Source organism: Ursus americanus, chromosome 7 (assembly GCF_024610735.1).
Source record: "Ursus americanus isolate L20-20 chromosome 7, mUrsAme1.1.p, whole genome shotgun sequence".
Classification (NCBI taxonomy): domain Eukaryota; kingdom Metazoa; phylum Chordata; class Mammalia; order Carnivora; family Ursidae; genus Ursus; species Ursus americanus.
Genome location: NC_142133.1, coordinates 60,134,632 through 60,160,205, shown reverse-complemented (window position 1 = coordinate 60,160,205; position 25,574 = coordinate 60,134,632). Strand labels below are relative to the sequence as shown.

At 40.0% G+C, this 25,574-nt stretch overlaps 1 protein-coding gene across 7 annotated transcripts in view; it reads left to right on the top strand.

Moving 5' to 3' along the window:
• The window catches only part of LTBP1 (latent transforming growth factor beta binding protein 1), a 403,697-nt gene that overhangs the window by 359,287 nt on the left and 18,836 nt on the right, over window positions 1-25,574 (top strand). For all 7 annotated transcript variants that reach the window (XM_045809100.2, XM_045809101.2, XM_045809099.2 and 4 more), the window contains 5 exons: window positions 5,899-6,075; window positions 6,785-6,871; window positions 8,752-8,880; window positions 9,562-9,702; window positions 10,694-10,864. In XM_045809100.2, coding sequence (XP_045665056.2) covers window positions 5,899-6,075; window positions 6,785-6,871; window positions 8,752-8,880; window positions 9,562-9,702; window positions 10,694-10,864 — 705 coding nt within the window. The remainder of the gene's footprint in view (window positions 1-5,898; window positions 6,076-6,784; window positions 6,872-8,751; window positions 8,881-9,561; window positions 9,703-10,693; window positions 10,865-25,574) is intronic.

Genomic DNA, 25,574 nt, shown 5'->3' with positions numbered 1-25,574 from the left:
CAACTGTTATATTTGGCGGAGTAGGGTTTTTTTTTAATGTGTTTCGTTAACCTGTAAAATAAATTAATGTTGAAAAAGTTTTTTAAAAATAATTTCTGATTCAAAGAAAAGACCTTCGGTAGGAAAAAAAAATTAAAGACAATGAGAGCACAGTATTTAAAATGCAAACATTGTAAAATGCCATAAAACTCCTGAGGTCTTCTTGTGTATTTGTAATGGATCTATACCATAAATGTAGGTAAGTCTAAGGAAAATAGGCTCATTTTTTGGGGGAGAAAAAAAAAAGTTGGGTCAGGTTTCTTCTCACATTCAGAGAGGATAGAAGAATTTACCAAACCGTGCTTTTACTTTTATGAAATTTTTTACTTGCTCTATCTAGTATCCAAAATAATATCCAAGTTTTTAGTAAAGAGACGTCCGCGTTTGAATGAATTGATAGCAGTGGGTCCAAGTGACAGACTCAGCCTGTGTATGAGCCATTTCATGTTCTCGAGGTTCCAGGAGACACCCCACTGATGCACTGGAAATCACGTGGGATCCTAGTGTCTGCCATAAATATGGCCTGAAGACCAAGGGTTTGTACACTTCCTTTTAACCATTTCCAGATATTTTACCTGTCACGTCAGATGTGGCTTTACTGTCCCAGTCATCTTCACAGGCCCTCACGACACCTGCGTGTCAGTGTTGTGACTGGACTTTTTTTTTTTTAAGATTTGATTGACTTATTTATTTATTTGAAAGCACAAGCATGGGGGCGCCTGGGTGGCACAGCGGTTAAGCGTCTGCCTTCGGCTCAGGGCGTGATCCCGGTGTTACGGGATCGAGCCCCACATCAGGCTCCTCTGCTATGAGCCTGCTTCTTCCTCTCCCACTCCCCCTGCTTGTGTTCCCTCTCTCGCTGGCTGTCTCTATCTCTGTTGAATAAATAAATAAATAAAATCTTAAAAAAAAAAAAAAAAAAAAAAAAAGAAAGCACAAGCATGAGTTGTGGGGAGGGGCAGAGGGAGAAGCAGTCTTCCCACTGAGCAGGGAGCCAGAAGCGGGACTCAATCCCAGGTGCCCTATGACCATGACCGGGCTTTTGCTGCTCTGAAGTCTGCTCTTTTCTCCGCCTCCACATGTGCGCCCTGCTCACCCGCCTCAGCGAGTCACACCCATTTTTCTTTCCCGTGGGGCTTCATTCTGCCTTCAGGAGGCTCCTTTGTCACCCAGGTTTTGCCCTGACTTTCCCAGTTTCCGGTACTTTCTCCATGAATCATAGGCTTTCTCTTTTCCCCACTCACCCCAGCCTGTTCCTGTCTCAGGCTCGCTTCTCCCACTCTCTTCTATTTCTTCACCAGAAAAAGAAACTAAGACAAAGAGCCTTCCTTCACTCTGGCCAGTTTTTATTGCCTGCCTTCTGGGCGGAGGCCCTGAGGGGACTGTTCCAGCAGACAGTGGCCTTGTCCTCTACCTGAGTCAGGAACTCAGCTTTCACTTGTTCCCATGACCTTGCATTCCTGCCCCATCCTCAGGCTCTCCAGGTCACCTTTCCCGACTCCTTCAGCAGACCCCCTCTCCCCTCACCCTGCTCTACGCACACAGACTTCAGGACAGTTGTACATTTTATTCCTCCTCACCCCTGTCACACCATATTTCCTATCCAATTTTTCAGAATTTATTTTTGAAGTAGTTGGTTCAAATGTCACCTCCTCCAGGCAGCCTTCCATGGTAGCTTTGCCATATGCAGTATGGCTTAGGTCAGCGCCGGACTCCCCATCTGCCTAACTTCTTTAAGGACAGGAACTGTGTGGAGGAATCTTCTCCCATATATTTTTTCTCTTGTGCTTGGCTTTCCCATCTCCATTTTGACTTTCACACCTTTGCCATTGAGGTTAATTAGCCCCTGTTTCCAGTCTTCCTTTTTACTTGTGTCCCTTCCTGTCCAGGCCCTTCCTGTTGTCAATGCTTGTTTTCTGAAACTCACCAATGGCTCTCTCCTGAATCCCACTTAACACACACACACACACACACACACACACACATACACTTCTCATCTTGCAAGTGTTTGATAGAGAAAACTAGGGGGAAAAAAAGGAAAGATAATGAATTTCCAAGTTCTCTTTTACTCCTCCTTGGAATATTACACTAGAAATTATTTTCTCATAAAAACATGAGTTGGGGTAAAACATCAGTGTCTGTACTAATTTTAAAATTTAAAAAAGGGGACTAAAGTTTCATGAATGATTGTGTCGAAAGTAATTTGCTGAACAGTACCATAGTTACAGTTTTATAAATTGATGTCTTTTTGAAGACTATGAAAGGTGTTTTATTTGAGGGCATTGTATCCGAGTATTTGTGATGTTACTCTTTGGTCATTGTCAAAATCCTGACTGTCCCAGAAGGGTATGAAGAGGATTAACTCATAAAGGCCTTCAGAATACATTGCAAATGGAAATTGAAAGCAAAAACCCACTTAAAAAGCCCATTTAAAATGCTCATGTCCACTTTAATTAGAAAAATGTTCCAGATTTCCTCAACCTAACAGCAAACCTAAGATTAGACCAAAGAAGGAAACAATCCTGTAAATAAACACCACATCCTCTTCTTTCTGATGAACTAAGAGAGAAAGCGTTTCTAGAAGGTGCTCTTTATAAGTGGCACATATGACTCAACCCACGAGCAAGGGAACATGATGGCCCATATATGACCTTATAGCTACACCCTCCACTAGAAAGGATTATCTGCTGTCCCGTCCCCATTTGTCTCAAAGAGGAGAAAGAAATGAAAAGGAGCAAAGCAAAACAAACTCATGCTAGTTCAGATGCTGAGAAGCTGAGCCCCAAAGAAGAGGTTTGGGGAAAGCAGTAGGCATGACACTTTGGACCCAACCTAAATTGTCTCTCCTGGAAGGTGAGGGTGCTTCATAACCTATGCAGTCTGCTTCGCGGACTTACTCTGTGGGTCACAAGAAAGGGCCTTTGTAAAAACCCGCTTCAGAAACACACGTAAAAGGTCCAGAAACTGACTTCTCACCGTCCATACCCTAGGATTAAACTACACAAATTGCTGTTTATACACAGATGTTATGCCAACCTCTTAATAAAAGTGAAAAATGACATCTGAAAATACCGGAGGAGAGGTAGTTTATTTCTTAGAAGTCTGTGGCTTGAGGTATGTGGTGTGGCTAATCTTATTCATAAAATCTTTAAGAAAAATAAAATTCATGCTTTTTCATGCTTGGCACTTTTATGTCCCTTGATTAGATCTCTTAAAATCATTTTGCGATAGAACCATTCCTCCCGTGGTAACAGTGACCTAAACTCATACAGAGATTTTCTAAAGAAATCACATTGCATTGTGTTTACTGCTCAGTTTTCCCCCAGTGGAAAAATGCTGTAGGAAGTTCATTATTTAAAGGTTAGAAAGATAGGGAAATTGCCTTTTTTCACAGAACGACCTTTGTGGACCCGTTTTTTTGAAAAGAATTTGCGTCTCTTTCCAAACACCGATGAGGGCCTTACTAACCCCCAATTTCAGCTGTGTAAACATTGAACTTTCAATCTGCTTGGAGAAAAAATAAAACTTATAACAACCAATGTAAAAACCTGAATAATGCAGTGATATTATTGGTTGTTTCCCTTATGCAATAACTTGTGAGTTTCCTTCCAAAGAAAAAGGAAAACAAAGATAATGTTATTTCTTAGTTTCTGGGCTATGAGTAAAACAAACACTGTAGGAAACACACTAAATATATATGGTATTTATATGTGAATATAAACATGTATGTAAGTATGTAAAGTTTTTGACTAATACAGAAGCCTGTGGTGTCTGATTACAGATGAATATAGCAATCTTCGTGATGCCCTACTGTATGGTATTCCATTTTGTAACAAACACCATAACATACTTTGAACTTCGAGCACAAGAAGAAAACAGTTATTCAGCCCTCTTTTAGCACAGACTGTAAACTTGATTGACAAACTAATTTTGTTGCTGCTTTGATTTGTATTTCTAAACGCCCCCATTGATAGCTAGCTGCTCTTTTAGTTCAACTGAATAAAATGAGCAGAATTGAACTAGTAATAGGCTGTCCATTTATTCACAAGTGTTGGGGGGAAATTTGTAAAGTTTTCTACAGGGCTCTTGACGGATTTTAACAATAACTTAAAGTGCCCTTACGTTTCCCAGAGAATTCTGTGGATAAGAGCTTGGAACCCCACCTGAGGAGAAGGAAGTGGTGGTCGTCTGTTCCATCCATGTGGGCAAAGCACATTTCTGTCTTCTGCACGCTTGAAAGCCAGAGGAGACAAGGGCTGTGGCAGGTTTTATCTGATTTCACACACAAGGAAATGATTTAAAACCGCTTCATAAACTGCTGTAGAAATCAGCATTTCTGCTTTTTCCTGGACACTTATTCTAGGTTGGAATTTGTCATCAGCTATTAATGCTAACGGAGAGTCCAGACTGAATTATGTCAAAGACAGAATGATCTAAGAATTAGCCGGGATCAAGTGTGAAAGGGATCTTTTACATTCTCATTGATGTTCTGTGTTTTGAGAGTAATGTATACGTCAGTTTTGTTTGTCGTTTTGCCTGTTTTCTTCGCCGTAGGAGGAAAGAAAGGGTAGTAGCTTCTCTGATAGAATTCTATAAACTTCTATTTTAGGAAGACTTGCTATTTGGTATATTAATCTGGTTTTCACAGTCAATCTGGCCCTGCCAAAATAAATATATAGGACGCTATTGTGAAAATATCTCATTAAGCTTTCCTAATAATACAATTATCTACCAACTGCAAAACAAAGGTAGGTGTTGACATTAAAGTCTTATCCTCACTGGCAAATGTTTTTCCTTTGTCCCTGTAGTTTCTTTGTGTCTAAGAATCTGGAAACAGCAGCACTCTAATGAAAATATTTCATTGGAATTAATCTGAGTAATTGCAATGGCAGTGGTCACCTTTTAATTTGATACAGCATAAAGTAAAAACTATTAATAAGCTCTGAAACATAGGCAGTAATTTGAACTCTACAGGGTATGGTAGGGAAGAGATTAGACTATTTTACAAGTCTCGTCTCAAAATATTGATCATTTTTTAAAAACACACTCTTGTTCGTAGACTATAAACCTGATGGGATTAAATCATTATTTATTTATTATCATTATTATCTGAAAGTAGGTGGCTTTTGTTCTCGTTGTTTGTATTCTGTCCTATCACTTTGTCTTTTCTCACAGAGGGTTAAACGAGTCTGTTGGAAAATACATTCCTCTAGAACACACGTGAGCCAGACTAGAACCCAGCCTTGAAATTCTACCCTGAGGCTTAGCTGGTACTCATTATTTCATTCAAAGCCCTATTTCGTAGCAGTTGAAGTAGACTTTCAGTAACAAAAGGTTACTTTATAGAATTTAGGTTATTGCAGTGTTTTTCTAGTTATCTTACGCTGCCTTGTTCTATTCAGAAAAGATTGGGGCATGGTTGACTCAAATAACCACCTAAGAGTTAAATATTTTGTGTGGCCCCACATCTCTGGTCAAATGTTGGGGAAAATTTTCATCGATTTAAGTAGGTGTTGTAACTCATATAGAACGGCTCTATGTTTGGCAAGAAAGCAGATACGGAAACTCTCGTCACGGCCAAACGTACAAGAATAAAGTAATTGGTTAACGTAAAAGGAAATGATTTTGACAGATTTACACTCTTGGGGTGTGTTAAAAATCCGTCAAAATTCAGGATTCCAGGGCATTTTTATCTTGCAGTGGTAGAATCCACCGCTGAGAGTAAAAGGCCGCTTTGTGTAAGTGAAATGTTGCTGACCCGCCCCGCCCGCCCTTTTTACCATTGTGTCTTCTGCTCTGTTGTGGTACAGAGCTGATGGGTCCCGGAGGTCCTCTTTTTACTTTCTCCTCTCTATTTAGACTTAGATGAAGATCAACCCAAGGAAGAAAAGAAAGAATGCTACTATAATCTCAACGACGCCAGTCTCTGTGATAATGTGCTGGCCCCCAACGTCACCAAACAAGAATGTTGCTGCACCTCCGGGGCCGGGTGGGGAGACAACTGTGAGATCTTCCCTTGCCCTGTCGTGGGGACTGGTAAGAAGCAGCTGAGTGGTGTGTTCGTACTTGGGTCTGGTCCTGTGGTGTCCAGGGCCTTGGAATATTCTCATTTTGGTCTCTGCATTGAAGCTTTGTAATGATGGCATTGCCTGGGACCTGCCATAGCGGAACTTAGATGAGATTACCTTACAGTCCATTTCATTCGGGGCTAGGACCATCCCCGTCATCCAACCTCCAGATGAAAATTTAAACTTAACTTCAGTCCGTCACAGAATATACAGTTACATTGAGGTTCCATATGATATGTTGGCAGAAAGCTGATTCAGTTTTATTCCATTTTTCAAAACCAGTCTTTTTTGCTAAAACTGACACCACCTTATCCGTAACTAGAGCTTGCATATTTAGCCTAAGATCTTGCTTGAATGGAATCCTACTAAACTTTTTTAAAATGCGAGAAACCACAGTGATGGAGAGGTAAGTCATCACATCAGTTAAAACATAGGTAAATAAAAGGAGACTGTTTTAAAATTATAAGTAAACTTACTTACAAAGTCATTAGATTTATTTGCACCTACTCTGTTAATTTTGGAGATTGTACTGAATTTATTTGCCCAAATTAGGTGACAAGATTTGCCTTAAAGTTACTGAGTCTGACAAAGAAAAACTGAATTTAAAGCACAAATTAATGGAGGATGTTCTTTTTTTTCCTTCTTTTAACTCTTTTTTTGGTCTCTCCTGAACTCAGCTGAATTCACCGAAATGTGTCCTAGAGGGAAAGGTTTTGTCCCCACTGGAGAATCCTCTTACGAGATGGGTGGTGAGAACTATAAAGGTCAGAATCAAACAGAAATGAATTTGCAACACACGTGTGTATCATCATTCAAGTAAAAGCCTGACTTGGGTTCGACTGAATTAAAGTTCTTCTAATCATGGAAACTGATTAGAAAGCCTTTAATTCTTCTACTGGGGGGCCCCTGCGGACTCTGGGCAGAGCTGTATCTTGGGATTTGGAACATGTAGGACCATTTGGCCTTGGGATGTCATGTTAACCTCCTGAGTTTCCATCTCTTCCTGTCTGAGATAGGAATAATGTCTCCGAGGTTTATCATGAGAATTAAATGAGATAACATACTAAAAATACTTACCACAAAATTCTGTACCTAGGAGGTGCTTTTATCAATTTATTCTTTTACTCCAGACATATGTTAGAAATAATATAAGTTAAGACCATATAATTTTGGCTCTCATTATTTTGGTCTCTGTGGTCATCAACAAAGCTAAGATTCTTGCCCTTTTTAGAACTCATCCTACTGTGGCTAAGATACTTTTACTGATTGCTAGGGATTCCTCATAAAGAATAGAAAAGAAGAAAACTAAAGTAGATGTGTTTAATATATTTAATGCTATTAGTCCATATTTCTAAAATAAGTGCACAGACTTTTTGATAAAACTTAAACCACATGTATGAATATTCCCTTGTTAACCACTCACTTTTGACAGTTCCATGATAGAGATATTATGACCTCTTATATACAGTGTGGGTTTTTTTCCCCTTTATAGTTTAATATTGAAAACGGCTAAGTAGCTGGAATATGGACTAAACATTTTTATTGTCCATCCGTTGTTGAGATCTAGTGTTTTAATCATAGTCGGTGGCTGGATAAGAAATTCCATATGTGCTTTTTAAATATATTAATGATTTAGTCCAATTAAATAACAAGAAGACTTGGTTTGCAGTATGTGTTTAATGCTTTTCAAGTTCACAAATATCCTACTTTGTTTTTGCAGGGATATAGTTAAATCTCACTTCATATTATGGAACAGAGCCCTGATTTTACCATAAAGTCACCCCCTCTCATATAAAAATAAGTTCCTCCTCACCCTGTCTTAGCAGTGCTGTAAATGGTTGGAATATTAGTTGCAGATCCAAACAGCTATGTATTATGGACTTGACTTTGCCATTTTCCAGCTGTGCAACTTTGAGTGATTCATCTATGGAGCCTATGATTTTTTTTAATGACGTGACATTTGCTCTAAAATGCTAGAACTGATGATAATAATAATAGCAGTGAAAGCAAGGGGTAACAGTTTTGGGGAGTCTGTGGAGTCTTCTACATGGATTTTCTCATTTAATTGTTTCAGTGCTATTAGGTAGATGTTCCTGTTGTCCCCAACTTACCACTGAGTAAACTGAGGTTTGCAGATGGAGAGCACTATAAATTCTGTGGGGGAGTGGGTCTGCCTACACCGTTAGCAGCTTGTGCTTTTATTAACTGGTCATTATCACCAAGAAAGAAGCCTCACCAAGTTCCATCAAACTCTTCGTGGGAGTGTTCTTCATCTCGACTAGTTAATGGGCCAAAATACACATTTATAGAAAGGCACTTTTCTTAAAAGGTATATTCTTATGAAAATATTGTTGGTTGCATTGTGAATCCATAGAGTATTTCATCAAATAGGAGGTAGCACCCCAGAAATCGTATTGACAAAAAGACCTTCTCCAATTTTTGGACATTGTTCCCTAGATATCACAGATTCTGTTTCCACATCTGTGAGTTAGGGCTAACTTGAAGATTTTTCTGTTGTTGTATCTGAAGATTCTTTGGACTATGAATATTATAATATCTAACTTGAAGCCCCATACTGGTTAAACTCTTGTTTTTAACTGAAAGACCAAAGCTAACTGTTCTCTTTCTCCATTTTCCCCCATAGATGCGGATGAATGCATGCTCTTCGGGCAAGAAATCTGCAAAAATGGCTTCTGTCTGAACACTCAGCCTGGTTACGAATGCTACTGTAAGCAGGGGACATACTATGATCCCGTCAAACTGCAGTGCTTTGGTAAGTATTAAGAGGCTACATGGTGCTGTGAAAATCTACACACAGAAAAAAATTAGTAGTGCTATGTAGTAAAAACAATTCCCTTGCAGCTACATCACATGTCGAAAAGATCTTTAAATGTTTTATGGATCTCTTTCTTGAGCAAGATTTAAGAAAATAAAAAACCTCCGCACTACTAGTTGAACAGATTTCAAGCAAAGAGTTAATATTCAATGTGGAATTATAATTCAGGTCACTGGTTTAACTGAAGTGTTCTTTTGGTCTGGGGAGCCTCCTGTTTCATCACTTATACCATGCAAGTGAAAGTCATTTTTAACTACTGACCCAGACTTTAAGGCTTAAGCAGAAAACCATATACACTAGGCAGAAAAACATAGCAAAAGGAAATAATTTTAAAACTATCATAAAGAGGCATTTTATCTTAAATTTCTAAGCATATCCTGTTTCTAAATGTTTTCTTTCTTTCTTTAATGTCAGCAGCAGCAGGGCACCATTATTTTTCCAATCAATACAATTTAATATTTTTAGAGTCAGAGCTGTTCTCTCTTGGATGATGATGTGTAGTTAATTAACATGTGGCAGCCCTTGGAATCTGGACTAAATTTAACAGTGTGTAAAATTTGGGAAGTGTACGAGGTACCACTGATTGCTGATTCTCTTTAATAATTTTGTTCTCTTAAGATATGGATGAATGCCAGGACCCCAATAGTTGTATTGATGGCCAGTGCGTTAATACAGAAGGCTCTTATAACTGCTTCTGCACCCATCCAATGGTCCTGGATGCTTCAGAGAAAAGATGTATACGACCAACTGAATCACACGGTACGTTGGGATGTAAGAGGCAAGTGTCAGTGCAAATAAACGGCAAGGTTTTCCTTTTGACTGAAATGTGAGCTACTGGGAAAGAGAAAAATGGACTCTTCGGGTATTTTGGAGTAATTAAAATGAGATGCTAAAAATAATAAAAGAAATAATTACCTGCTTATCATCAGCATGTAGGAAAGTCAATACCCTGCACATATTTATTTAGCGGATAACAGAATAGAGATTGGCTGAGCAGATCGCAGAACTGTTCTCCACCTGAGGATTTGCCCTATTTCATCCTCATAGGCAACTGAGGAAGGCATGAGTTCAGAGAAGGATAATCAGGTTTGTTTGACTGGACTGGAGAACACAGATGAGGCTGGGTCAACAGACGGTGGAATCCAACAAGGCAGTGGAGACCCCTGGTGTCCGATGATTGGAATCCCTGTTCATCCCCAATGAGATGATGTGCTACTCATAATTGTCATAATTGATCTATCGGTCATCACTGTCAGGAACTACTTTGGATGACGTCAGTTGAAAGGCAGGAAGTTTGGAGTTGAGTACTCTAGCAGGAAGTGTCACTAGTCCAGGGCTTTGGTGGATGAATTGGGTGAAAAAGCATGAATCTGCAAAGTGTTATGTAAAAAGAAATGGTAGGATTTCACAGAAGAGTGAATGTAAAAAAGGAAAGATTAGAAAATCAGAAGTGCTTTAGGATTATGGAGTATAGAAGACAGTGTGGTGCTTTCTATAATGATGGGAAGCTACAGAGGAAGGGATTTAATTGGAACATGATGGGCAAGTTGAATTTCAGCTGGTGGAATGACACCCAGTGGGAGATTACAGAGGTTTGATCCATGGAAAGGCCAGGCTGGCTTCAGACTTGTACTTGGAAGTCACTCTTAGAAATAGAGATGGAAACTTTGAGACTCACTGGCTTCCAGCACACTGTTTATGAAATAGGAATAACAGTGCGATTGTCATGGAACCATGTTTTCCCTTTCAGAACAAATAGAAGAAACTGATGTCTACCAAGACCTGTGCTGGGAACATCTGAGTGAGGAGTATGTGTGTAGCCGGCCTCTCGTTGGCAAGCAGACAACTTACACAGAGTGCTGCTGTTTGTACGGAGAGGCCTGGGGTATGCAGTGTGCCCTCTGCCCCATGAAGGATTCAGGTGAGCCCTGATCCAGTTCCTTCTGCTGGAGTTCATCTCCCCTCCTTTGGAGCCTGACAGTTGTTTTACTTCTGTATCTTCATCTTCACTCCTGATTTCTTACTTTCATCAGAGGTGTTGGGTGTGGGTGTGCTCCAGTCCACACCCTGTCATGAATTTTTGAAACCCTCGTTCTGTTTCACCAAAGAATGACAAATGACCCAAAGAAACATCATGCAAATTAGCAATTGTGGCATAGATCTTTGGAACTTATATCTCCGGATACTTCCTTTTTTTTCTACAGTCTTTCTCATGTCTAACAGTGTCTACTTAGAGCAAAAATTATTAGAGACTGTAGAAAATCTTTGTAGGTCAAAGTCCCGGTTTTTATGCCTCTTGGTGAGAGGGATCAAACAGGGGTTAGAACATTAAAGGAAGAGAGTAGGAAGTAAGTGAAAATGTATTTGAACAAATGTCCTTTCATTTCAAGGGTTAGATCTGAGGATAAACCTTTGGTCAAATGGAAAATGCAACAGCTAGGCACCAGGTTTATCCCATCTCCTTGTGTTGGGGGAGGACTGGGAGGTGCTGACTCTGGGCTGTTTGGTGACTGCTGGCTTGTCCGGTATCTGCTTACTTCTTCTCTTCTTACCTTTGTAGCCACTTACTGCTCTTTAAAGGAAAGCCCTTGAAAGTGTTTGGCATATCATTTTGTCTTTGGCTATGAAATTGATTTGCTAAAGCTGGAAAGATACCATGTGGGTATAAAATGAAGGAGTTTATAATAAAAAAATTCTGAGAGTGGTCAAGAGGGGAAGAATTTCTCAAAAAGAGGAAATGCATTAATTTTCAGTTCATTAGAATGCAACTTTCAAGCTATTTTGTAGCTTTTCAGATTGGCAATAATGTAAAGCCAATGTAGCATAAAAAAGAAAATGATTTGAAATGCCATAAAAGAAAAAGGACTTGCAAAGGATAAAGAGCAAATACATAAAGAAATAGATGGTGATGATAGTAGCCCGGGACTAGAAAGAGGATGGGTTCTGGGGCCAGACAGGCTAGGTGGGGAATCCAGAACTGCCCATTGAGGAAAATAACCTCACCCAGCACAGCCCATTTGTAAAACAGAGGCGTTTATGTCTTGTGGGGTGGTTGAGGACGGGGATAGTGCAGGTAGAGCAGAAACACAGGGAGGGGTGCAGTTGTTAGCAGTGCTGTGGCCTCTGTTCTGGGAGGCAGGTGCCACACGGAAAGGAGAGTAAAATCCATAGGACGTGAGCACGTCGGGACTTGTGACATCTCACAGTGTTCTGATAGATCATTTTACTTAGCCAGGGGTTTCTGTTGCTTAATTTTTTTCAAAAATAGCATATACCCCTTCTAAAGAATTAATCCAAGATACTCTATCCCTCTTCACCTACCCCATCACAGTTGAACTCCACTCCTCAAAGTTATTCATTCTTGGCAGTTGGATTTTTTTTTTAATCTTCCAACCTTTTCGCTACATATTAATTATTGTTATATAGTTGTATTTATATCTGTATTTTTTAAAGATTTATTTATTTGAGAGAGAAAAAGAGGGAGTGGGGAGAGGGACAGAGGGACAAAATCTTCAAGCAGACTCCCTCCTGAGTGGGACTCAAAGACATGGGGCTAGAGCTCAGCGCCCATGAGTCCATGACCCTGAGATCATGACCTGAGTCCAAACCACGAGTTAGATGCTTAACCGACTGAGCCACCCAGGTGCCCGTATGTTTAAGAGCATATTTAAAACTGAATTCCATATAATCTATAAGACACTTCGTTTTTTGTTTTACGCTTCAGCATCTCTGAAATTGGGAGTTTCTTAAAACTGACGGCATCAAACAATGGCCACAAGGCTTTTTTTCACATTTTAATAATGTCTGTTACATCAGAACGCTTGCTATGATCTGTGGAATCTTAGACTCGATGGAAGATGGTAACTTTTACATGGCTGCACAGACTGCTTTATGGATGTATAAGGTCTCTTTCATCACCTCCAGCCCTGGAATTCTGGGTTGTTTGGCTCTCCCACCCCTTGCCTCAATCTCAATTTTCCTGTTATAAACCCGGCTGCAGGGAACCTTCATGTTTGTATCTTACATACACCTGCAGGAGAAAATCCTACAAATGAAAATGCTGGGTCGGGAAGTAGGTACACTTAGTTTTACTATATTACTCTGAACCTACTGTGCAAATTTGCACTCACCTTGGCAGCATTTGAAATGACTCTTGCCTCATACCCTTCTACCCTTTGGTGTTTGCAGTCTTGAAAAATGTGTTTATCAGATGGGTGAGAAAAATATCATACATGTGTCCTCTTATTTCTAAGGAATTAGAGCATCTTTTTTGTGTTTATAGGTGATACGTATTTCTTTGTCAGGGAATTGTTTCTCATATTCTTTGCCCATTTTTTTTTGTTGTTGGACTTGGTGTCTTTTTCTTATTAATTTGTAGGAGCTTTGTACATATTCTGTTCACAACCCCAACATTCGGATTATGGTATCTATGCTTGTCTCTATGGAAATGTCTTTATAGAGATTCCGCACATACTTGCATTTTATTCTGTCCCTGTTCTGATCCTGTGATATTAAGTATTTACTGCATATAAATCTGACAAGCCAGTGCCTTTGAAAATCAAATTTAATCGACATAATTTTTGGAAGAATAGTCAAATATGTTGCTGTTAGGAATTAATTTTAGAATATTGCACCAGTTATTTTTAACTGAGACTTAACACATTTTTTAATGTAAATGTGAACAAATACGTGTGAACAAATACATACTGTGTGATATTTTTAGGAGGGGATGGGGTATCAGCAAAAGATTGGTACCCATTGCCAAATTTAAAAGTAATAATTAGCATTGCTAATTATAACAGCATTATATAATTATAATAATTAGCATTGCCACACTCTTTTGGTTTATATATGCACAGTACTTAGAATAAATTCTCCAGAAAGAATCTCTAGCATGTAGTCCACCAAATCCTCAAAGTCAGTGGTTTTCAATCTTTTATTTTTTAAACATTGGTAATCTTTTGTCCACTGAATTGTTATTTTAACCTCCAATATATAAATTCATTAACCTCAAAGCTGCTGGGGGAACTGGCTGGAAGAAGAGATATTTATGCTCTTGAGGTATCTGTGAAAGGACCCCAAGGTTCCAAAGAACACATATGGAAAACTGTTGTTCTAAATGGTTTAATGGGAGGATAGGAGTAAGTTAAGCAACCCAGAAGGGATATTTCTGTTATACCCTGAAGATTATGGGCCTAGAACTACACTTAGGAGTCATTTATTCTGAAGGTTAAACAGGTTTCCCAGTGGTCCACCCTGGGACCAGCCTGCATTGCCTGGATTAGCACTTGACATTCTAGTTGTATCTACAGCAAACCATCTTCCACTGAGCGTTTCTGCTGGCATAGAGTCCCTAAGGGGAGCCAGAGCATAGAGGTCAGTACAGGGGCTCTGGAAGCACATCGCCTGCATTTGAATCCTGCTTGGGCAACTTCTTATCTATGCAACCTTATTACTTTGTCTCCCTGTGCCTCGGTTTCCTCATGTGAAAAAAATTTCACCTACCTCACACGATTGTTTTAAGAATTGAGTAAGTTAGGGGCGCCTGGGTGGCACAGCGGTTAAGCGTCTGCCTTCGGCTCAGGGCGTGATCCTGGCGTGATGGGATCGAGCCCCATATCAGGCTCCTCCGCTATGAGCCTGCTTCTTCCTCTCCCACTCCCCCTGCTTGTGTTCCCTCTCTCGCTGGCTGTCTCTATCTCTGTCGAATAAATAAATAAAATCTTTAAAAAAAAATTGAGTAAGTTAATGCATGAACACCTAGAATGGTCTTTGACACATCCAGAAGATATTAGCAGCTGTAGCTACTTACTGTAAGTGACTCAGGTCAAGTGCATTTTCAAATGTAACTGAAATCGGAGGATCTTATAAAATACACAATTACCTGATAGCGTCTGAACATGAATTAAGGATAGACAAATGCAGAAGTAATTGTTCTTGTAGAAGACTTGCTTTTCGAGACAGCTGCTTCATAAATATCAGTGGGCATGCCAATTACCTGTACCTGGACATCTTATCAAAAAACAGATTCTGGTTTCTAGGTACCAAGAGGTGGGCAGGACTCAGCGTCCCTAGCAAGTCCCAAGATAATGCGGATGCTGCTGGTCCTCAGACCACACTCACAAAGATGTTCTAGAGACATCTATGAGCATCCTCCTGGATCGTGTTAAAAACCAACCTTAAAGCTGTTACCAGTTGTGCAAAGGGGAAGCAAAGAATGTGTGATTTTTCAAACGCATTTTCTCATCATTTCTGTCATTGACTCTTTTAAATATGCTGCTCATGGATATCTTGAGAGTTGAAAAGGACCCCATTGTCTGTGTGTTCGTGGAAGCCCTGGATTCATCCAAGCCTCTCAGGCACTGAACCATCCAGTTTCCCTCAGAGCTCAGCGCTGCTTTGGGGAACAATTAGTTACTGATGGAAACAGTGCTGGAGAAATTTGAGGAATAAATCGCAGCACTTGTCATCAGCCTTGAGCATTAAAATGCAGTGCAAAGTAAAGCTTTGGCTGCGGAGCAGGCTTTCACACTTCTGGTCCAATAGGTCGTGGGCACGAATTCTTGCGAAGCCAGCAGCTACGTCTGAGAGTACTGGTCGTTGGAGGGGATAGGAGTGGCTTGTTCAGTAGTGTTCTCTGAGGTTAGATGGCATCTCGAGGATTGGTACCACATGGCAGGGAAGGAGTGGAGGGGGACAGATTGTGTCCAGGCAACTTTACATGAGGAGAATTGCATAGTCGTGTAATTCAGTACATTCCTGGGGCTGCTGCAGATCCCATCTTCATCCTCTGCTGAAGTCATGGCGGCCAGACAGCAGGCATCAGCACAGGGTCCAGGTGATGGACGGAGACCCTGCCGGTGGGACAGTGCACAGTTTGTTGAAGGCATCGTGTGCTGGCAGCCTTCCCATCCTTGACCTCTGGAGGCCTCAGTGCCCTTATTCCCGCTCCTCCTGCCTCTTCTTCTCCTTCCTCTTTCTATATCTTTGGATGCTGCCTGCTTTTAAAATGTTTGAGGAGAGGGGCCCTTGAGTTGCTTTGGGAGGACCCGCAAAATTGAGCTCTTTATCATGATATATCCTTCCAGACTCTGGGAGAAAAAAAGCTGTTTGGAAAACCAAGTCAGGGAAGACAAACCACTGTATCCATATCATAAACAAGACTGGGAGAAACTGTAGCTTTAGAGCTAGGGGATGAGGGTCAGCCAAATGAGAACTGGTGTCTCATTAGCTGTGCTTTAGAGTCTTGCGCACGGTGGGAATAATAACACTATATATTTTGTGGATTAAGGGACGAAAGCAAGGCAGTAATTCTTGGTAAGTAAAACTCAGTGGTGATGTCTTGCATTTATCTAAAATGGGATTTTTAATATTTTTAATATTTTTATTGCTTACTCTTAAAAACATAAACTTCAGTTTTCTGGAAAATGTACCTATGAATTGCAAGAGATACGGGATGCCGTTATCGTGTGGAAATAAAAACCCTTTAACCCGCCTGTGAAAGAAAATTAGACACACTTGAATACTGGAATCTAAAATACCCAGTGTTTCAGAGCCTGAGTGGCTCAGTCGGTTAAGCGTCTGGCTTTTGATTTTAGCTCAGGTCATGATCTCAGGGCCCTGGGATGGAGCCCTTGGGGGTGGGGAGGCCTCCATGCTCAGTGGGGAGTCTGTTTGAGAATTCTCTTCCTCGGTTCCTCCCCCTGCTCACGCTCGTGTGTTTGTGCGCGCGCACGTGTTCTCTCACTCTAAATCTTTAAAACATAATAATAAACAACAAAATACCCAGGGTTCCCAGTGTCGTGGCTATCTTGTTAAAATAATTAGACTTTTGTTTAGTAAATTATTAAAATAATTAGACATTGTAAGTAAATTGAACATAAAGACTTAAGGTCTTGATCTAAAACTTTGAAGAAATTTGATGGGACACTTGGTGTGTTGGGACAGTGCCACCTATTGGTAGTACAATGTACTGCACTACAGGTGTTAGACCCTCCAAAGTTCTCTTAATGAAAGTCGGGTGTAGAAAGGTGAGAGTAGTTTAAAAATAAAAAACCTCTAAGGAAACCAGTGCTGCAAAAGAAGGGAAAATATTAAAACAATTTTTATAAAACACTACTGTTGATCAAAATGCAGAGGAATGGTCCTCTCAGTTTTGCTGAGAGAACAGTTGGAAGATAGAAATGTATAGATACATTTGGTGCAGAAATTCTAGTTCTGGGGATACAGATCATGCTTGTATTTGACTGCCAGGGGGAAAAATATAATCATTACAGCAGAAGAAAAGTTTGAAATCAATTCTGTCATTAGGGAATTTGTAAACTTATAAGCAAGTGCAATTAGGAATAAGAAGTATGGTTGAAAAGCAATCTTAAATTATTTATAGTTTACCTGTGTTCAGTTTTAGTTAAATCACTTACGTATTCCTTCCTTCATTTCATTATTTACTGCACACCTGCTCTGCACTAGCCAAGAAATTTTGGAACAAATGTACAGTTTGCATTTATATGAAGTGTAAATTTTAATTCTGTAAAATTCACATACTATACAATTATGTTACTAAATTAGAGTAGTTTTTCCCTAAATGTTATCTCATGTTAATGTGCACATGACACCCTGATTTAATAAATTCTCCATTTGCTGCAACACCAAAATTTTTAATACTTCCTGACAGCTAACCTACCCCCAATTTTTTCATATGGTTTTGCAAAAGGGAAAGACTTTGGAATCTGTTTCTGAACACTTGAGCTAGTGATTTCTTCCATATCCATGCACGGCTCTTACAGGTTCCCAAATATCTCCATGTAAGAAGTTTCATAATACCCTTGGAGGTGTGAAGGAAGACAGGGATTTGAGTCATGGACTGAACTTGAAAAAATATTGTAACTGGGCAGTGGTTGCAAAAGCCCTTTCAGCAGTCATGGTTTAAAGCCTTTTCCAAGAAACATGTTTCCAAAGAATGTTAATAATAACTTTGGAACATCCTCCATGTGAGGCACGGTGAGTGGTCACTGCCTTCGGCTTAGGCAGCCCAGGGATCGCATTCTGTTTCTGGCAAGGCTTCTATCGACTGCACTGGACAAGTTACTTTAGTTTCCTTTGCCCAAAGTGGAGAACTCTTGTGAAGGTATATGGTAATTAATACTCTCTGAGTACGAAAGCATTTATCATTTTTGATTGGAGATCCTGAATATTATGATTAAAGGAAGTGTAGCTGTTAATAAATTATAGTGGAGAATTAAAATTGGCCTGGAAAGATATAAAAGGCCTCCTAAATTCCAGCTACCATGCCTGCACGCATAGTGTAGGCCGTAGATATGCAGAGTGCTGGTCCAGTTCTTGGGGATGTAATTCTTGGTATCCGTGGGACTAGATTAAATTGGATACTGACCGAATGGAATGGCAAGTAAGCAATGTATGTTGTTTCTTATGGAAGAGATTTATTGACTTCCTCTTGCTCCTCCCAGAGAAGAGCAAAAATGCATTTCTTACTACAAAAGGACTATTGCAAAATAAATTTTAGTAGCTAATTATGCACGTACAGCTTTGTGATGTGATTAGGTTAGTTTCCTTACTTGTAAAATGGCAGTAGCAACAATAGGTCGTTGGAGGGTTAAATGTGATAAATGTATGGGAGATGCTTGGATTACAGTAGATGCTTTGTAGGTGTTAGCAAATCAAATCGTGTTCCAGGAAATGAGTTGAGCTAATGATTATTCCCCACCACTCCCTTGTTATTTGGTGCTAGAGGTCTTCTTTGAAAGGAGGCAAGAATTAAAGACAATGAAGAATTGGAAGAGTGTTTGGGGACTAACAGAGTCAGACAGCTCTGTGGACCCCAAGGGAAGCTGCTCCTTCCATGCCTCTCCCAGCTCCAAAGCTACTAAAGTAAGGGAGGCTTTATGGCTGGAAAGGACCATTTAATGTTGGCCTTTAAATGAACATTCAGTGTATTCACTTTATCAATTTTTTTTTAATAAAAGCAAAAGAATATGTTTACAAATAGTTTAATTTATAAATGTTAAAACCTAGATTTTCCTAGGAATTTGAGTTCAACTTACACATTTTGTCCTGCTCCTTATAAATCCAATATTTTTATAATAAAAAAGATCATTTTATTTCATAGTGAATCTTTAAATGTATCAAGGAAGAAATAAACCTTTCCTTGAGACTAACTTCTATATTGAAATTGTGTTAATGAAATCTCTTAATACTTTGCTCTCCATTTATGAATTTTATGTATTTGATTTTCTCCCCAGCACTTTATACACCCGAAAGGGCAGCCCACGGTCCTAATAAGCATTTTCTTCGTAAGTGCTTAAGCAGCTCTTATAAATCTAATAAATCAAACTTAAAATGACAAATTGAATTTTCTAATAAATTTAAATCCTGTTTACCAACCTAATCAAGTTCTCTTAATTCTCATTCAACACAAATCCTAATCTAAAGTCAGCTTTATTTCAAATTAAAATCACAAGGTCTCCTGTCCGATTCTCTATTACATGGTTCTCCTAAACATTATAAACACACAAAATAACAAAAACCTCATTCTAAAACCTTAACAGAAAAGCATTACTATTTTAGACTTAATGTATATCATTACTAGCAGAATTTCCACCTCAGGCCAGCTGAGGTTACTGGGTAAAAAAATTCATGACTGTGATCGTCCATTATTAGAGAATGAAGACCAGCGTGAGGGATGTGTAACTCAAGTGTGGGTCTGAGCATCCATGCATGATATGCTGAGGGACCACAAGTGTTTCTCGTGTGTTGTTTTTATAATCACTATCCTCCAGTACAGGGACTCTCAAGGGCATAATAGGGCAGATAAAATTAATAAAAGTTTTTCTCCATCTACACATGACTCCCCTTAAGAATTAGATACCTGCTCCTAAAGGGATGTGCTCACCCCATGGGGAGATTCCCTACCACACTGATGGCTCAGACTGATGATAAACTTCCCTTGTGCCTGTAAGGTAGCCTGGGGTGTTAGGGTTCTCCAGAAAAACAGACCCAATAAAAGAGATAGAGATTTATTGAGTGATTGATTGATTGATTGATTCATTCATTCATTACAAGAAATTGGCTCACATAATCATAGAAGCTGGTAAATTCAAAATCCGCAGGGTGGGCTGATGATGTGAGACACTTGGGGGAGCCCAGGCTCCACATCAAAGGCCTTCAGACTGGAAGAGTCCAAGGCAGTGGGCTGTGAGCTGGAGAATTTTTGCTCACTCAGAAGAAGGTCATTCTCTATTATTTTCAGCAATTCAGTGATTCAGCGATTCAGGACTGAGTGAGGCCCGCCCACATGATGGAGGGCAATTTGCTTTACTCAGATCCACCAATTTAAATGTTAATCTCATTCAAAACCACTCTCACAGAAATGCCCCAAACAATGTTTGACCAACTACATCCAGGTACCCCATGACCTAGCCAAGTTGGCAGGTGAAATTAGCTATCACAAGTGGGATTGAGAAAAAGTTAAATATTTGCATTTTGTGGGCCTTCTGCACTGCCCACTGAAATCACACTTAAGGAAGGACCTTAGTTTTCAGTTCTTTCCCCTCCCCAGATATATGCTCGAGAAGGTCAGGGAGGAGGTGGGATACTTAACCCTTAGCCGGGGCCTCCCAGCTGGACAGGTGGCAGGCCAGGGCCTGCTTAACCAGGCTGTGAAGGAGACCCAGGACTTGAGAGAGGGAAGAGGTCAGCAGGGATGAGTGACAGAGAAGCCTGCTACAGAAAGGAGGGTCAATGCGTCAGAGCAAGAACACTAGAATTGAGGCTAAAAAGCGCAGTTTTAAAATAACCTTTGCCTTTGGCAGGTGCCTCAGACAAAGAGAAAGCACCAGACAAGTCAGTCATCTTCAGGTTAGGATTGTATTTTGTAGTCACTGATTAAAAACATTTTCACAAAAAAAGGAAACCTGGTGTGCTTTTAGAGTAAGGACAGTTCAAAGGGAAAAAGAAAAACAATAGCAACAACCCAACCGTAATAGAGGGGAGAACGTACTCCATTTCCCGCTATGCTGTTGTAGACAGCACTCTGGAGGGGTGTCCTGGAACCAGATACAGTTCCTAAACCCAGTTCCCTGGGGTTGGGAGCCAGCAAGTGTCTGGAACACCAGCTGCAGAGACCTTGCTAAACTGCACACCAGAGTACTAACTCTCCTGAGAACCGGTGGAAGCTGTTGTCTCAAGGGCTTCAGAACAATGAGAGCAGAATTTGATGACGGGATTGCCAGTTGGGGTCCTGAGCTCTTCTGAAACTTTGGTTTGCGTACAGCTTGGACTCTGGGTTGTCCGTTGTGTTCTGTGCTTATTTTCTTAAAAGCTGTGCTGCCTTGAAGGGGTTAGAAAGTATTTGGCCCCATTCTTAGATAAAATATTTTGAACAGAGAGTAAATTCGATTGTGATTATAATCATATTGATGTCCTATTAGAATCTTTCTCGTTCAGAGCCAAAGCAGAACGGTTGAGACATCCATGCAAAATGAGAAATCTGGTGACAAAAAGCAACACTTTTATTTTTCATTAACAAGCGTTTTAACTGATCTCAAAAATATAATGTTTAGCAGTTTAAACTTTCTCCCTTGAAATCAGAGATAATGAATAGCACACAGTTTCTAGAAACACCTTTTCAGTGTTATTTTTTATTAGGTGATTTGCTCTTTGTGGAAATTTTATTCCACATATTTTAAATACACATTGCCGCTGTTATGATTTTTTTTTCCTCTTCGGTGATAAGAGGAGTTGAAATGTCCTCTGAGGAGAATGAACTGTGATGAGTGGGGCTGTGACAAAACCACTGCACATAATTACTGAAAACCGCATCTTCTGTTTGAGGTTTTGAATTCAAATAATATTGTGCTTATTCTGACCTTTTCTTAATTAAACTTATGAAACAGCTGTGGTTAGAACAAAGCTGCCTGAGCCTTTAAATGCTGACCTCATGACCAGAGTAGGCAAGACTGGCGGAGGGGATGCAAGGGGACGTTTATCTGGTCTCCCTTCATGCACCACACAGACGGTGCCTCTGATGTTTGGAAGAAAAGAATCTAGAAAGTGCTTAAAAAGCGATCATGTTCCTGTCTTTGTGCTGACACAGATCTGCAAGGAGTAGAAGCTAGGCAGGGCAAAGTTTTTGCTCCGTATCAGTAGCCAGTATCTTAAGAAAGAAGCAAATTTCAAAACATTAGCTCACTGGAGAGCTTAGGACACAGCATGCCTTCTTTCTGCTTCCTTCTAAGATTCAAGTCTCAGTGGCAAGCAGAATTGTTGTGAACAGTTGCGCTGGTTGTACACTGCTCAGCCCTAGGAGATACCATTCACATGGTCATCTCTGAGCACCTGCAAAGTGTAGCTGAAGAAATCACTGCCAGGAGGAAGAGCTACTAAGACTCTATGTGATTTCGAACAGATCAGGAGGGGAAGGTAAAAGAGAGTCATTTCAGATTAAGATAAATAGCAATATATAGGAAAATCATACAACCGAGTCAGGCATCTTTAAAAAGCTCAGTTTTGCTTTGTAATAAGTGAATGGAATAATAATATTGATTGTTTAGTGTTACTTTAATATTATATAAATTACCTAGAACTTGCTCTTCAGATAATAACAGCTTTAGCAGCATATCTTTATCTCATAAACTTGAGATCTGTACTTCAGAATATTAAACTAGTTTTTTTTTAAAGATTTTATTTATTTGAGAGAGAGAGCGCGCGCGCACAAATGGGGAGGGGGGAGAGGCAGAGGGAGAAGCAAGCTCCCTGTTGATCAGAGAGCCTGACAACGAACTGTGGGGCTCAATCCCAGGACCCCCGGATCATGACCTGAGCTGAAGGCAGATGCTTAACCGACTGAGCCACCCAGGTGTCCCTCAAGCTAGTTTTGAACAAATACTAATATAACTTTCTTTGCTTCAAAATTTAAATGAGCAAGGGTAAAATAATATATTTGGAAACCCAATTACCTTTACCCTTATATTTTAATAATTTGTTTTTAGTAAAAGAAAATGTTATATTTTGAGAATTTATCCTCACTTCGTCTTTGGAATATCATTAAATTTTTCTGGACCTCTGTTTCCTCAGCAGAGAAGTGAATGAGAGACTTACCTTACAGGTTACACTGACTGCTTACAGTGTGTTAAATTCCATGATTGTCCATCATTCTGAAAACATCCAGCTGAGCTCCGCTGACGCAACAGTGGCATTTAGTGGTGATGACCTCCTATCACAACCACAAATTTCCATGACAATTTTCTTCCCTAGACTGTGCAGCCTAATAGTAAAAATTTTCTATTCAGGATCCTAGAATATGTAAACTAGAAAGGACCTCAGAGATCAACTAGCTTCCTCATTTTACCAGTTAAAAATAGAAAGGTTAGATAAATGCCAGATGATATATAAAAAATTTTTCTCCTGTATTATTTTTGTTTCTTTGGACTTTTTTTTTTTTTTGAAGTGAAATTCACGTAACATAAAATTAAGCATTTTCGGTTTCCTTTTTTTTTTTTTAAGTAGTCTCCACGCCCAGTGTGGAGCCCAACATGGGTCTTGAACTCACAACCCAGAGACCAAGACCTGAGCTGATATGAAGAGTTGGACACTTAGTTGACGGAGCCACCCAGGTGCCCCATAAAATGTTGCATTTTCAAGCGAACAGTTCAGTGGCATTTAGTACATCCACCGCGTTGTACAACCTCCCCCTTATTCTGAAGCATGCGATTAGCTCCTATTTCAAAGTAATTCTTACTTGGTTAATGCAAAAAAAGAGAAACCAGTGTATTCCTGACACATAATACTAATTTTTGCGATTTGTCGACTTCTCAGATTGTCGCTTCAGAGTGATATTTAAAGAGCAGGAAAGAAGAAAATAAAATAGTGTAGGTGTCTTACAGTTAGAAAATAGGAGGTAGATGAGAAAACTAACATGTTGAACTTTCCTCTTGTGTGCCTGTTTATTGTACTGTTCGGTCTTATCAAACATTAGAGGTTACCTCATTCCCATTCCCCCTGTGATTGCCTGAGTATAAGACTTGAATGTTGCATTTCCAAAGCCCTAGATATTTAGAAATGGGGAAAACTCTTCATGCCGTCCTAAATAAGAAATTCATAAGTGATCAATCATTATTTTAGGGTTTTCGTGTGGGGCAGGATTTAATACATTACAAGTGTGTAAATTTTGGATCTAGGTTTTAGAAAGCAGAGGGAGCCTCCAATTTTGGCATTCATACCCAACAACTCTGTCTCTCCAGGAGAGTCTGGCTAAATAAACAGCAATCTGTTGGAAACGCAGGGAGTGACTGAACTTGGAAGGGCAGTGTTAGGTGACTGCTGGGGTGGGGGAGCTCGGTTGGTCTGTGGCCCATGAGTTTCCTTAGAGCATTAACATTTACGGGAGTCCCACAGAACATAAACCCTGCCAAGACTTTAGACTTCATTACCTCCCTGTCCTCGACAAGTACAATTTAATTGAACATTAAGCAATTTGATCTCTTTCACCTAATAAATCGAGCAAATTCAATAAACATAAATCCTGCTAATGATAGAGCTGACCCTGGTGGGGCTGAGCTCATCAGCATTCATGGTTATTACTCTCCCTGGAATTTCAGTCACAAATGCTTATTGCTGAACTACATACTTACCTGGGGCTTATGGTCTAGGGAGCGTATTGAATAATTTTCTTTGCAGGGTTTCCGAAGGGCAGCTGTGGAATAGAATCTGGTTTTGCAGATAGATCAGTTTTGATTTGAATCTCTTACCTAAACTAGGACAAGTTATACAATAAATCAGAAACAAAAGGAATTAACTGCAATTATTCATAGGGTGTTCTGAGATTTAAATGAAAAATGTATGCAAAAGCCCATAGTACCTGACGCGTGGGAACTTAACAGTCCACGTGAGTTCACTTTCCTTTTTTTCCACTGTTCCTAAAGAAGGGATCTAGAGTAGCCAGCGTTTTTTACATGGTACTTTTTTTGTTTCTCTAAAGCTTTCTTATCCATTACATGTCTGTGACTCTTTAGTTACCTTCCTCCTCTTCACCTAGTTGGCCTCCGTTCTACAGATGGTCACCTCCAAGGTGAATCTTCCCTCAGCTCTTCCTGGCTGGCTGTCGTCCTGACCTTCTCATGACCTTCCTTTCCTGTGGTTCTGATCAACTGTCACACATGTCACCGTGTATGCACCCTTGTTCATGGCGTCATTCTGACCTTCCTCTCTCCCAGATCCCACCCTGCCCATAATTATTCTCCATGTCTGGTGGAATGAGTGAGAATGAGTCAGTCACAGAATGAAACAATGACTTGCCTTTAATAGCGCAAAGGCAGGTACCCTAATCTTGTTGAGTGGATGAAGCTCAAAAAAATGGGTCCAGTCCAAGGAACTAGAAAGTGGAGAAGCAGCACTAGGACCCAAGACCTTTGACTCCAGGACCTTTTCCTTTTTAGTACACCCTATTTTCTCTCACAGCTCAGCAAGTTTTAATATCCAGGAAGCAGGGTTACGGCCTCTTCCCCAGGCTCTGTGGGTAAAAATTTTTTCTGAGTAGAGCATAAGTAGAGACCCATCCCAAACAGGTGTCAGACTCCACTGGGGGTCGCATCTCAGGTACCATGCTCACTCACGGT